Below are 14,025 nucleotides of genomic sequence, written 5' to 3' on the forward strand. Positions count from 1 at the left end.
ATGGTACATGTTAGCAGTTGTTTTTACCCGCATTTCTAATAAAGCCAAAGCCAACATAGTTCCTTTTTCTTTGCACACCAGCCTCACAGGCGTCAGCAACAATGCATTCAACTCTGTTTCTTAACTTACTTTTTTAAAGTCAAATGAAGCTAAAAATAATTAGATGATGATATAGCTTAGTGACTTTCTGATGGAGCTGCAGATATGATAGAAAAATTAGGATCCAGTGGATAATCCCTACATACTATCCCATTTAACAGATTAGACAAAATTTGGGCCAAACATCTTGACATCATGTCTCAAACTAGGAAACTTCAGGATGTAGAAACTTTATTCAAAGCCATCTCCTTACCACCAAGACAGAGGAAGATGCAGAGACATGTAGTGAGGAAAAAAGTTGTCTAGATCTCTATTGCCTGTTTCAAAGCAATCATCTTTCATGTGCAAATTTTTTTATGCTTTGCATATTAGACACAGACAGATCATTAGAATGTCTCATTGTCACTGCCAATGACTCACCAAGTGCAATGGTAAGTGATTCCATTTATCAGACACATGATCTCAATCTCAAAACCCTGTATTTACAGTTGAATTTGAATTCTAGAGTTCAGCTCAGGCGCATTTCTTGGAACAAGGGGTGTTTTCCATATGACAGAACACTATTCATAAATTTATGCTTAATCCCTAAAACCTGGATATGTGTTTTACACAAGTAATATGAAATTTTAACCTCCCTTTTAACAAAGTTCAGTTGTCATAGTTATTTGATTCATTCATCTCCACTTGTTTTGGCCAGAAAAAGCCTTTCTGCACAGCTAAATTCTCAGAAAAAAATATCTACACATTAGGCTATTTCAGATAAAACAAAAAATCTTTTAATTTCATTCCACTACTGCAGCCAAACTGCTGGATGCACTTTAAAATGGTAAAGAAAACTATGAGACTGCATACTGGCTGACACACTGTTGATTTTAAACATATTTTAAAGCAAGTAGGATTATAATCGGAATTATGACCACAGCCCATTATGCTTGAAATATCAGGTGCCAAATTTAACTCACTCAAGAATTTACCACACACTCCAATGGCACCAAATTACTCAGCAAGAAGGATGAAGTGATATAAATAATGCTTACTTCCAGTTTTTAAAATCTGCTAAGGCTGGCAGGCCACAATGCATTCACACTTCTTGGGTTTACAAACATAAACAAGAACATAAAAGTAATATTTACCAGTTTCACTTTATTGCTTGAATACAGTAATGCAGCAAGGGATTGGACAGCAAGAAGTGCTATTGTGCGTACACATATGTCTGTGACTTTGCAGAAAAACCTGAGCACTAAATTGCTGCTGTACATTCACAACAATTAAGGCAAGTGAAAGACTTAATCTATTCCTGAGAATACCGTTAGAAAAAATTATAGCAATGCAAATTAGAGTTGAGGTTTCACGGCTACTCTTTTAGGGCCTGATTCATAATCATGTAAATTAGGAATAACTCAATTTAAGTCAAAGGAATTACAGTGGGCATAATAAGTGAAGGAGAATCAGGTCCTCAATGATAAATGTGTACAAAATGGCAGACCTATAAATGGAATAGAATGAGAAGGAAAACATTTTTCTCGGTAGTTATTGCTGAATGGTAAATTTAAGATGGGGCATTAAAAAGTCAAGCTCTCTTATGAAATCAGCATTACTCTGAAAAGGAGTGTTTTTCTCAATAACCAAGTCATTTTTTTCCCTTGTTCATGATAACTTTGTAAGTGCATCTTTTCCATTGAAAGATTGTATATAAATACTTGAGACTTACCGGTTACCTGTTTTCTTAACTTTTCAATTTCTTCTTTTAAGCTTTTAATTTCTAGATCTTTGCTTGCTGTTATTGGACCATCCACAGTTGAATACTGTAAAGCCTGGACTGTCTGGGTGGATTCTAAAAACAAAGAAGAGTACCATGAGATAAGCCTTCCACACTCCCCCAATATATTCTTTAAGATGTCAGAAGAAAGTGACACTATTGATAAGTGGAGAAGTGCACAAAATTGTCTCTATACCAATGGTAGGAGACTGGAAAAAAACAGGAGGAATTGAAAATTCAACTGACGAGAAGAAATTTGATACACTTGACCTTACTGATTCCAGCTGCTTTAATTGGAATGTTAAAAGCATTGATTATAACCTGTTCAGGAAAGATAGCACAGGTGGAGGGTGGGGTGGGGGGGGGAGGAGTGACACTGTACACTAAGGGCACAATTACAAGTAATTGGTAACTCAGAAGCACAAGATCTTTAATGCATATGGATCAAGGTGTTAACCAGCAGACAATCAAATCAAAGTAGAGATCAGGATGAGTTACTCTGTAAACACCTGTCTGTAATGTGTGTATGGGGGGAAATTGTGTTGTTACAAGGCACTTCAATTTCTTGAATGCATGCTGGAGGTCTAATGCAGCCAGTAGTAAAACATCATTAGAGTTTCTAAAAATTATAGATGATAATTTTCTGACACAAAAAATATTACATCCAACATGAGGGAAGGACATCATTATGATGGATAAAGATGAATTAATCACTGGACCAAAAGTTGGTGGTTGCCTAGGGACCAGTGATTATGAACGGATTACATTCAATGTGGGCAAAAAGAAGACAGTTCCAACCAGTAATATATACACTTGGTGCTTCAAAAGGGGTAATTCCCCAAAGCTCAAGAAAATTATGAGTGAAACTGATTGAGAGGAAAAGCTTAGACAAAAAATGTGAATGAAAATTGGGAGATTTTTGAAGCAGAGTTTATTAGATGGCTAAAAGCCATGATTCCACAATCAAACATCTTTAACTAAAAGCCCATCCTGGTTGGTGGGTGAGGGAAGACAGAAATTATAAATAAAAAAAGCAATGTCTACTAAATTGAAAAAGGGGAAATAGATAATAATTGATATAAATTAGAAGTTATGATGTTCAGAAATTGACAAGGAAAGTTAACAACATCAGGGAAAAATCCATAGATAGGAGGGCTAAGGACAAAAAGGTTTTTAAAAGTATACTAGGGAACAAAAGAGATGGCAAAATGTTAATCATGAAGAAAAGGCAGAAGTGTTCAATTAATATTTTTGTTCTGTATTGGAAAGAAACAGGATGGTGTGGTTGTATCACATGGGGATGATGAAGTACTATCCAGTCCATTAATAACAGAAGTTACACAATATCTAATAGAGTGCAACAGAGTGAACTGTCACATGGGGGGAGGAAAGGAAAACAAAAACAAAATACCCAAGCAGCTGACTCCAATTAGTAGTCCTCTCAAAGACTGCTGGGAGTGGAAGGGGTATGGGTCTATATAAGTGAGAACCAGCTCATTCTAAGGAGGAGAGAGAAGGATGAGGCAGTGCTCTGGAAGACTGGAGCTGTATCTAGGAGTGTCTAAGGAAAAAAATCAGGGGCAGGAGATGGAACAAACACCTACTGAGCAAAAGCTACCGGGTTTGGGGAGAGTTGGGCACAGGCTAGGGCCTGGCTCCACAGAAAACTATTGGCTTACCATGCAGGTAAAAAAACTGTGGAGAAATGGAACCAAGTATTTTGGGTGCAGGTGGTGATGATGATGATAATTAGACACCCTTTTGTATCTATCACTGCATACTATCTAGCTCTTTCTTTGGAGGGCAGGGGGAGGTGAGGAGCGTCCTGTGTTTTGTGGTGGTCAGGTCATCCTGGCTCAGAAAACCTGGATAAACTTGCATTCAAGAATCCTAAAAAGAGTTGTCTGAGGAGATCTCTGGCCCTCTGATGTTAATTATGAATAACGCTTAGAGAATCATGAAAATTCCAGAAGACTAGAAGAGTGCTAATGTTGTGCCATTATTCAAAAAGGGCAAGCAGGATGACTTGGGAAACTAGAGGTCCATTAACCTGACATAAATCTGGGCCAAAATAATGGAAAAGCTGATTTGGAAATCAATTGATAAAGAATTAAAGGCTAGGAATATAATGAATGCCAATCAAAATGGTTTTATGGAAAATAGGTCTTGTCAAACAAACCTGATTACATTATTTGAGGACGTTACAAGTTTGGCTGATAAAAGCAACTGTGTAGATGTAATATATTAAGACTTCGGTAAGGCATTTGACTTAATACCACACAACATTCTGATTAACAAATTAGTGCTATACAATATCAATAAAGCACATTCAATGAATTAAGAACTGGCTAGCTAACAGATCTCAAAAAGTAGTTAATGGGGAAATCACTGAATGGTGTTGTTTCTAATGGGACTCCACAGGGATTAATACTAAGCTTGCTACTATTCAAATTTTTCATCACTGATCTGGAACTAACTATAAAATCATTGCTGATACAACTTGCCAAACTGGGATGAGTTTGGGCCCATTCAAGCAAAATGTGTTTTAATACAGTCAAATGCAAAGTGATACATCTAGGAATAAAGAATGCGGATCATATCTAGGAAATTATATCCTGGAAAGCAGTGATGCCAAAAAGGATTTAGAAGTCATAGTGGACAAGCAACTGAACATAAACTCTCAGGGTGATGATGTGGCAAAAGGGGCTAATAAAGTCATTTGATGTATAAAAAGGTTAGTTCATCTCTGTATATGGGATTGGTGAGATCGATATTGGTGTTCAAATTTTAAAAAAGATATTGAAAAAACTGGAGAGGGTGCAGAAAAGAGCCACAAAAATTAGGGCTGGAGAAAATGCCTTACAGCAGGGGTTTTCAAACTGTGGGTCGGGACCCCATTTTAATGGGGTCGCCAAGGCTGGTGTTAGACTTTCTGGGGCTCAGGGCCAAACCCCAAGCCCCACTTCCTGGAGCTGAAGCCGAAGCCCTAGTCCCACCACCCAGGGCTAAGGTTACATGCCTCCCCCTCCCCGCCCCCGCCCAGGGCAGAAGCCCTTGGGCTTCAGTTTTGGGGCCCCTACCCCCACCCAGGGTGGTAGAGTTCAGGCACAGGCAGGCTTGGTCTTTGGTCCCCTCTCCTGGGGTCTTGTAGTAATTTTTGTTGTCAGAAGGGGGTCGCGGTGCAATGAAGTTCGGAGAACTGCTGCTTTACAGTGAAAGACTTAAGAAGATCAATCATTTTAGTTTATCAGAAAGGAGATTAAGAGGTGACTTGAGTACAGTATATAAATATATTCATGGGGAGAAAATACAAGGTACTAAAGGGCTCTTTAATATAGCAAAGAAAGGCATCACAAGAACCAATGGCTGGAAACTGAAGTCAGACAAATTCAAATGAGAAATTAAGCACACATTTCAACAGAGAGAGTGATTAACCACTGGAACAAACTACTCAGGGAAGTGGTAGATTCTCCATCTCTTGATGTCTTCAAATCAAGATTGGATGCCTTTCTGGAAAATATGTGTTAGTCAAACATAAGTTACACTTTAGTCAAAGACAAGTTGTTAGATTCAATAAAGGGGTAACTGGATGAAAATCAATGGCCTGTCAGACTAGATGATCTAATGGTCCCTTCTGGCTATAAACTCAATGGATCTATGAAAAGAGTGTCTGCTGAGGTATATTAAACAAACACATTGGTTAAACTTTCAAACACTGGTGCCTAAATTGTGGTTACAATAATGTGTGTGCGCTCACAAAAGCAGGAAAAGAGAACAAAATAAAGAAACAAGGGATGCATCAGAAAATCCAAACAATCCATACATTTGAATGCCTCTAAAGAAGAAAGAGCAACATACTGTACCTTACACTTAAAGATAAGCCTTGTTTTGTGGGGTTGTACACCGATTTCTGTATTATACTGTAGCTTTCCCTGCCTCTCTGAAAACGGACTAGGGCTCAATGCTGTAAAGACCTACACATGTGAATATCCCCACTGGCATCAATGGAATTACTTGCATACATAAAGTTAAGAACATGAAAATGTTTTGTAGGATGGGGACTTTAAATCATACAATTTCCACTTGCAAAGCGCCAACACATCTTCAGTAGGTGCCAAATACACAAATCTAGATTCCGCCCCCTTCCTTCTCCCCCGCAGATAATAAGTATGTAGTGTTCACAGCTGGAGTAATAACCAACCCATGGCTTCAGCGAATTCAACAGATTGTAAGTGGCATATATGGGATGCTTTAGGATTAAGTGTAATTTGTCAATAGAAATAATGAATCGGATTAATTTCCAAAGGGAGACATTCCTGGAAACATTTTAATTTTTTTCCACAATATTAAAAGCACTTCACAAAAACTACAGCCTAATCCAGGGGTCAGCAACCTTTTAGAAGTGGTGTGCCGAGTCTACATTTATTCACTCTAATTTAAGGTTTCGCGTGCCAGTAATACATTTTAACATTTTTAGAAGGTCTCTTTCTATAAGTCTATAATATATAACTAAACTATTGTTGTATGTAAAGTAAATAAGGTTTTTAAAATGTTTAAGAAGCTTCATTTAAAATTACATTAAAATGCACAGCCCCCGGGACCAATGTCCAGGACTCGGGCAGTGTGAGTGCCACTGAAAATTGGCACACGTGCCACAGGTTGCCTACCCCTGGCCTAATCCAACTGAAAGTGACAAAACGGTCTTTAATTGCTTTACCTTGCAGTTTTCTACTGAGTTCAAGTTTTTCCTGCTCCAGGCGCCTTATTCTCCTCTCATAAGCTTCTGTTGCTAAGCTATCCTCCAAAGTCCTTTGAACACTGGCATCAAGGTCCATAGACGGTGGTCCAGCTGTAACTCTTAGACAACTGCGGTCTGAAAGCACACTGAAAAAAACGATTTTAAATGTTAGGTAATTTTAGAAAAAAAATTAAAATTAAAGCAGTTGGCCAGACCGGTAAATTATTGTTTTAAATTTTTCCATCACAGTAAAAAAAATAAATAAACTTTTTAATGACTGTAGCAACTTAATTAGGGAAACCAACATTAGTTATCTTGTGAATGCATTTTTTTAATGCCACAAGTAAAAAATTTCTAATTAATGATAAGCAAAAAGGATAGTCTGGAATCAGCCAATTAACAAAAAGTCAGCTTCTGAATGGTCAACAATATCAAGATCTAAAATTATATTAACATATCAGCTCATATTAATTACTAATATGTTTGCCAAGTACCTTGAAGTTCCACAATATCAATTTTAAGTATTATTATTAGTGTAATTTGGTTGTCTCCTCTGTAATTAATTTCTCCCAGATTTCTAACTTAATTTTCCCTTTGTAATGTTTGTTTTTGAAAAAATGACACTTAAGAAATTTCAGAATTTAAAATTGAGACATTTCCAGATCCTTCTCATGAAAACATGTATGTAACTATATAATGAAAGCACTAGAAACATGATTTTGCAAGCACTTACGCACATGCTTAATTTTATTTAGGTGAGTAGTTTATCTGAAGTCAATGGAACGTCTCATGTGAGTAACATTAAGCACACATATTTGCCAGAATCAGGGCGTTGGCTCTTTGGTACATTAGTATTTATTGTACCTCTAGGTAAATACTGACCAAAGTTAAACTTAAAATTTGCATCAGTTGTCACATTCATCTCAACAGTAGCTAATGTCCGTTCACTTTTCACTGGTAGTGTCTAAGACCTACTCTCTTCTTGTTCAGTTTCCTCCAAAAGGCTCGCTGCTTCTAGGAAAACTATAAACTCTAGCCAACATAGTTAAACAACTTCTCAATTCCATTAATATTTAAGGGCCATGAAAGGACAGGAAAGAAAATAATTTAAAAAAAAACAGTTAAAGCTGATACCTTCTCTGAGTCTCCCAGTGCATCTTATCTTATCTCCGTCTCACTTTTAGGGTGAAATTCACATATTGGCCAGAAGCTAGAATAAGATCTTAAAATAGGCCTTGTGCTGGCTCTCTGCACAGGAGTAAATTGCACCCATAAGGTATGTCTACACTGCATGCGTCTTTCAGCAGCATATAGAATACATACGTACTCAGCCCTCCTAGCACAGGTATAAACAGCAGTGTAGCCAGTGAGGCATAGCTTAGGCAAGCAGATTAAAGACACACCTGAAGGGTGTGAAGATGTATGCCCTATGCCAGTGCTTAATTTGTAATAAAGGAGGTGCTGGGGCTCAAGCAGTATTTTTACTTTCATAACTGATGGACCAAGCCCAGAGGTGCCAGTGCTATGAACCACCAAGCCTAGAGGTGCCAGGGATCAGCCCTGACAAGCCCTAGCACAAATCAAGCATTGCCCTATGTGCTCTATATTCACCCAAGCTGTCTCCCCCATCTACACTGCTATTTTTAGCAATGTAGCATTCTGCTACCTCACCGCTGCTAGAGTCTTTCTCCACCACAGGGAAAGACTCCCCCGCAGCAGAGAAAGGCTCTGCCAGCTCCCTGCTGCTGGAGCTCATCCTTGATGCAGGGAAAGACTCTGGCAATAGGGAAAGGTTGAGCCTTTCCCTGTGCCTCCCCCTGACAGATTCTTTCCTTGCCACAGTGAAAGGCTCCAGCAGCAGTGAGCTGTTGAAGCCTTTCCCCAGCACTTCCCTTCTGCTAGAGCCTTTCACTGTCTGCATAGCTACACACTGCAGCGTCGACACAGCCTGCTTTTCACTACAGCATGTAGCTACTGGCAGGGCCGGCTCCAGGGTTTTTGCGGCCCCAAGCGGCAAAAAAAAAAAAAAAAAAAAAGCCGCGATCGCAATCTGCGGCGGCAATTCGGCGGGAGGTCTTTCACTCCGACCGGGACCGTCCGCCGAATTGCCGCCGAATAGCTGGACGTGCCGCCCCTCTCCGGAGTGGCCACCCCAAGCACCTGCTTGGCAAGCTGGTGCCTGGAGCCGGCCCTGGCTACTGGTACACTACATGTCACCACCAGTGATGTGTAGTGAAGTCTGCACTACAGTGGCATTGCTGCAGTTCACCACTTGTAGTGTAGACATTTGCTACAGTGACGGAAGAGGTTTTTACATTGCTGCTCCTAAATCCACCTCCTCAAGAGGAGGTAGCTAGATCAATAGAAGAATTCTCTCGTTGACCTAGCAATATCTATACCGGGGCACAGGTTGGCTTAATTATATCTCAGGGGCATGGATATTTCATACCTCTGAGCAATGTAGCTAAGTCAAGCTAAGTTTTAGGTGTAGACCAGGCCTTAAGAGAATTGGCAGGGTCTGATTTTAGATGTGTTCTATACAACTACTGAGCATATAATAATCTGCTTAATAAAACCATTTTCCTCAACAGCCAAGTGCAGTTGTTTCTTCACTCTCTTTATTTTATAGGTTTATATAAACTTGTGGCACACAGCAGATCAGAAGTTTAGCACATTCATGTATCCACCATACTTAGACAATTGAAGAACTCTGACTTACCAGCTACTTGTATATGTAAAACCCACAAATGGCAGATGATGACCAGAAAATGCAGTGTGAGTTGGTGGAGGCATTGTCTCCTAGAAGATAAAAGAACATCTGAGTAAGCTGAATTCTACCAATTTGGAAAAACATTACTGCACAGTAATGAGTCATCAAATGTTAGTGCTGCTGTTTCACTAACCAGATCCACAATGATCTTTATTTGAAGATTAAATATGAAACAGCAAAATCTAAATCTGGCTTTGAATTCAAAAAGATACAAACAGTTCAGAGGAAGAGGACTTTTTATTCAAATGTGGTATCATTAAAGGTTATTATGGAAATTAAAAGCTGGTTCATTATTTTCTTTCTCCCCAAGGATTCTTGGGGATGCTGTCAGATCACAGAAAGGACAGTTACCTGTTCCGTAACTGGCGTTCTTTGAGATGTGTTGTTCCTGTGTATTCCACAGTAGGTGTGCGTGCTCGCCACGTGCACCGGTGCCGGAAGTTTTTCCCTTAGCAGTACCCGTACTGGGGGAGCACCGCAGCGACCCCTGGAGTGGCGCCTGTATATCGTGCTATAAGGGGAGCCATGGGCTCCCCCCACCCTCGGTTCCTTCTTGCCGGACAACTCCAACAGAGGGAAAGGAGGGCGGGTTGTGGAATAGACAGGAGCAACACATCTCTAAGAACGCCAGTTACGGAACAGGTAACTGTCCTTTCTTCTTTGAGTGATTGCTCCTGTGTATTCACAGTAGGTGATTCCAAGCAGTATCTGTTGGAGGTGGATAGGAGTTCACAATGATTCGGGACGAAGTACCGCCCTGCCGAACCCGGCGTCATCCCTAGACTGGGAGACGATCACGTAATGCGAAGTAAACGTGTGAACTGAAGCCCACGTGGCCGCCCTACAGATGTCCTGAATGGGGACATGGGTGGCATAGGCAGCTGATGAGGCCTGAACCCTTGTAGAGTGGGCTTTAATAACAGGAGGCGGGGGAATCCCTGCCAGGTCATAACACGTGCGTATGCACGAGGTAATGGGTAGAGATAGGTTGCCCTCTTGCCCGCTCGGCCGAGGCAATAAAGAGTTGAGAGGATCTCTGGAACGGCTTAGTTCTATCCAGGTAAAAGGCCAACGCCCTACACACATTTAGCGTGTGGAAGCGGCGTTCCTCGCTAGGGGAATGGGGCTTAGGGCAGAGCACGGGGAGAAGGATGCTCTGCTCCACGTGGAAGGTGGAAACCACCTTCGGGAGGAACGCCGGGTGTGGCCAAAGCTGGACCTTATCCCTATGGAAAACAGTATAGGGGAGTTCTGAGGTTAAGGCCCTGAGCTCCGAGACACGTCGGACAGACGTGATCACCATGAGGAAGGCCACCTTCCACGAGAGGTGCGATCAGGAACACGTGGCCAGTGGTTCGAAGGGGGGGCCGTGAGACATGACAAGACCAGGTTGAGGTCCCATTGTGGCATGGGGGGCCTAGAGTATGGGAATGAATGGTCGAGGCCCTTCAGGAAGCGGGAGGTTATAGGGTGGAAGAAGACCGAGTGTCCCTGACCAGGCGGGTGAAAAGCCGATATGGCTGCGAGGTGCACCCAGACTCTGGGTCTGGCCGGTGTTGACAGTGGCCAGGAGTCCCCCGATGAGCGGTTGCTGCATGTCGAGCTGTGCGGAGAGCGATCCCCGGAGCGGGAGCTGTGGTTCGCCTAAGAGGTCTGACGGGCACCTGACAGGGGCTTGCCTCCAGACCTGGGGCCCATACTCGGTTGTGAGCTCGGCATGGGCAAGACATAATGTCCTTTGCAGCCTGCACCACCTCCGGCGTTGATGGCATCCATACCGGGGATGTCTGGGTCAACGGCACTGGGCTGCTCCGCTCTACACGAGTCAGAGGTCTTAAGCCCGGGGGGGACTGAGGGCTGCCCAGCACGGGACCAGCTTCCCCCTTGTCCTTATCGCGGCGTCGCTGCGAGGCCAGGCCCTTCCCTTGCTTCCTGGAGGGAAAGCAGTGCCGAGTGGTCGAAGGGGCCTTGCTACGTACCGACGACGCGGCGGCCGGTGCCGAGTCTGATCTGCTCACTGGCATCGGTGTTAACACTGACTCCATTAGGAGAGCTCGAAGTCTGAAGTCCCTCTCCTTTTTGGTTCTTGGTTTGAACGACCCACAGATTTTGCAGCGGTCGCTAATATGAGTCTCACCCACGCAGCGAAGACAATCAGTGTGAGGGTTGCTCCTGGTCATAGAGCGGCGACAGGAATTGCACGACTTGAAGCCTGGAGCACGGGGTATGCCCTGAGTCCAAGCTAACACTGAGAACGTTCTGACTAACGGTACCACTAGGGAAGAAAGGCTGCAGCGGAGCTGTAGCACAAAGTTCCGACCACCTTCACTGGTAGCAAGAAGGAACTGAGGGTGGGAGGAGCCCGTGGCTCCCCTTATAGCGCGATATGCAGGCGCCACTCCAGGAGTCGCCGCAGTGCTTCCCCAGTACGGGTACTGCTAAGGGAAAAACTTCTGGCACTGGGGCACGTGGCGAGCACGCACATCTACTGTGGAATACACAGGAGCAATCACTCGAAGAACAGCATCTTCTATTCTTCCCTTTACTTTCCCTACCTATTGAGTCAACTTGTTCTCCCTCTCTGCAGTCTGTCAATCCAACTCCTGAGATAGCCTAGTGATTCCCCTAGAGGGAATGTCAATCAGAGTGATTGCTGGAAAGAATGACAAGATAGGATGCTCAAAACTCCATCAATGGACTGAGCATGCTTCCTTCAGGAGTGCTTCACACTCCTGCCAGCCCAGGAACAACACACCAAGCTCAAGCCTTGAACTCTGATGCTCCATGTGCTAACACTAAGGGTTAGTCTACACTAGACCGTACAGATGTATCTGAGCTGCTGTAGTGCTGCTTTGCAGACACTCTATGCTGACAGGAGAGAGCTCTCCCATCGGCATAATTACTCCACCTCACTGAGAGGCAGTAGCTATGTTGGCAGGAGAGTCTCTCTCGCCGACATAGCACTGTCCACACCAGTGCTTAGGTTCGTGTAAGTTACGTTGCTCAGGGGGGTGGCTTTTCTTAAGTTATATTGAAGTAAGCACAAATCACTAGGCCACACAGTTGCAATCACTATGGGGGTGGAGAGAGGTCTGTACTCCAAATGCTGTGATATCCTCTTCAATAAGGGTGCAAGATTCATGCCTTTATACTCCTGTTTATCTCCCAGCTTTTCTTATGTAGTTGCATCCTATTACATCACCTTGATCACCAGAAAAAAAACTAATTTTGAAGAAAAATATCACCTTGAAAGCTCTAAAAGGGCCTGTCATTTTAAGAAAGGGTTACATTTTAGGAAAAGATGAACAAATGTAAAGGTGGAAAGTAATTCTCTATATGTGTTTTTTATAGTTTTGCATGTTAAATGACAGTTTTGGATAGCATTCCAGAAGAATCTTAACCTGTTGACACTTGGAGTCAATAAGTTCTGTAAGAATTTTTAAGAGATACAGCTTAGTAGGCAACAGTCCACAGCCTTTTAGTGATTATGGATGAGTCCTTGTGGTCATTGATCACCAGAAATAAATTGTATTAAAATTAAAATGTGTGAAAAATGAATGTCAAAATCTATACAGTACTTTCTTAATTAGAATAATGGGCATTGTAAAATCTAAAGGATGGTTGGATAGAAATAGGCTGTGAGAAAAAAATTCCTTGATTTCTGCATTCTTTTCTATCCGCATATTTAGAAGATTTAAGTTTGAAAAGCCCTTTATCTAAATAAAAATTTAGAAAAATAACTAATCCATATTTTTGGGGAGTCAAATAACCTCTGATTGCATCCCATGTTAATTTCAAATTCTAGTACGTGACATCTAATTAGAACACTCATTGGTGTGTACGAGAATTTCCATGACTATACATGCATGTTTGCTTTACAATCACTATTACAGATAGTCTTCATATGCTCTCAGTCCCCTTCTGGGGTTCACAGATTGTACTTGTGGTGGAAGAATCCCCTTCCAAAACTTCATATCAGCTGAAGTAACAGTGAATAAATCATTCCCACTGATATAATATGAAAATTCACCAATCAGGGAGTAATAGGAGTTAGAACAAAAGAAAGCAAGTTCAAAATTTCCTATGGAAGTGAAACACTCTTTTGGTTATGGGCAGAAATTTAACGATGGAAAACATACTTAAACATGCAAAAATCAAATGGTCGAAGACATAGCCCATAATTCGTCAGCTCCCAACTCCCTGCAATCCCATCCTTTTTCTCCTTACTATCACTTGGAAACCTTTATACTCAGATAACAGTAACAGAAATAGTGAAAATGACATTAAATCATTCTAGAAGACACTCTTCCAAATTAAACTGGGAATCAAAATTTGGAGAAGCAATGTTTAAACAGGAGATAAATCTTTTACTATGCAAGCAAAGACAGATTTGGTAAATGGCTCAGGGAGCATATCAGAAGTTTGTAAAATTGGAATTCAGATTCATAATATCAAAATTTGAATTATTCCATTTACCTGCACACAACCCTCATAATAATGACTGTACCTACTGAGTGTAATATTTTATTTTTTACTGTGAAGCGACGTATTTTACAAAAAACAGCATCGTAACACCTCCTGAGTGGAATATAAACTTAGTATAAACAAGCCTCAAACATTTTGGTTTGCAAAGTACCAACATAATGCACACTAGAATTT

The 14,025-nt window shown here is 41.6% G+C and overlaps 1 protein-coding gene across 7 annotated transcripts in view; it reads right to left on the reverse strand.

Moving 5' to 3' along the window:
* CDC42BPA (CDC42 binding protein kinase alpha) overlaps nucleotides 1–14,025 on the reverse strand; it is a 339,222-nt gene that overhangs the window by 121,722 nt on the left and 203,475 nt on the right. For all 7 annotated transcript variants that reach the window (XM_054023831.1, XM_054023829.1, XM_054023836.1 and 4 more), the window contains exons 9-11: nucleotides 9,316–9,395; nucleotides 6,576–6,742; nucleotides 1,811–1,933 (exon numbers count right to left, since the gene is read on the reverse strand). In XM_054023831.1, coding sequence (XP_053879806.1) covers nucleotides 1,811–1,933; nucleotides 6,576–6,742; nucleotides 9,316–9,395 — 370 coding nt within the window. The remainder of the gene's footprint in view (nucleotides 1–1,810; nucleotides 1,934–6,575; nucleotides 6,743–9,315; nucleotides 9,396–14,025) is intronic.

This window comes from Malaclemys terrapin, chromosome 3 (genome assembly GCF_027887155.1).
Source record: "Malaclemys terrapin pileata isolate rMalTer1 chromosome 3, rMalTer1.hap1, whole genome shotgun sequence".
NCBI classification, from domain to species: domain Eukaryota; kingdom Metazoa; phylum Chordata; order Testudines; family Emydidae; genus Malaclemys; species Malaclemys terrapin.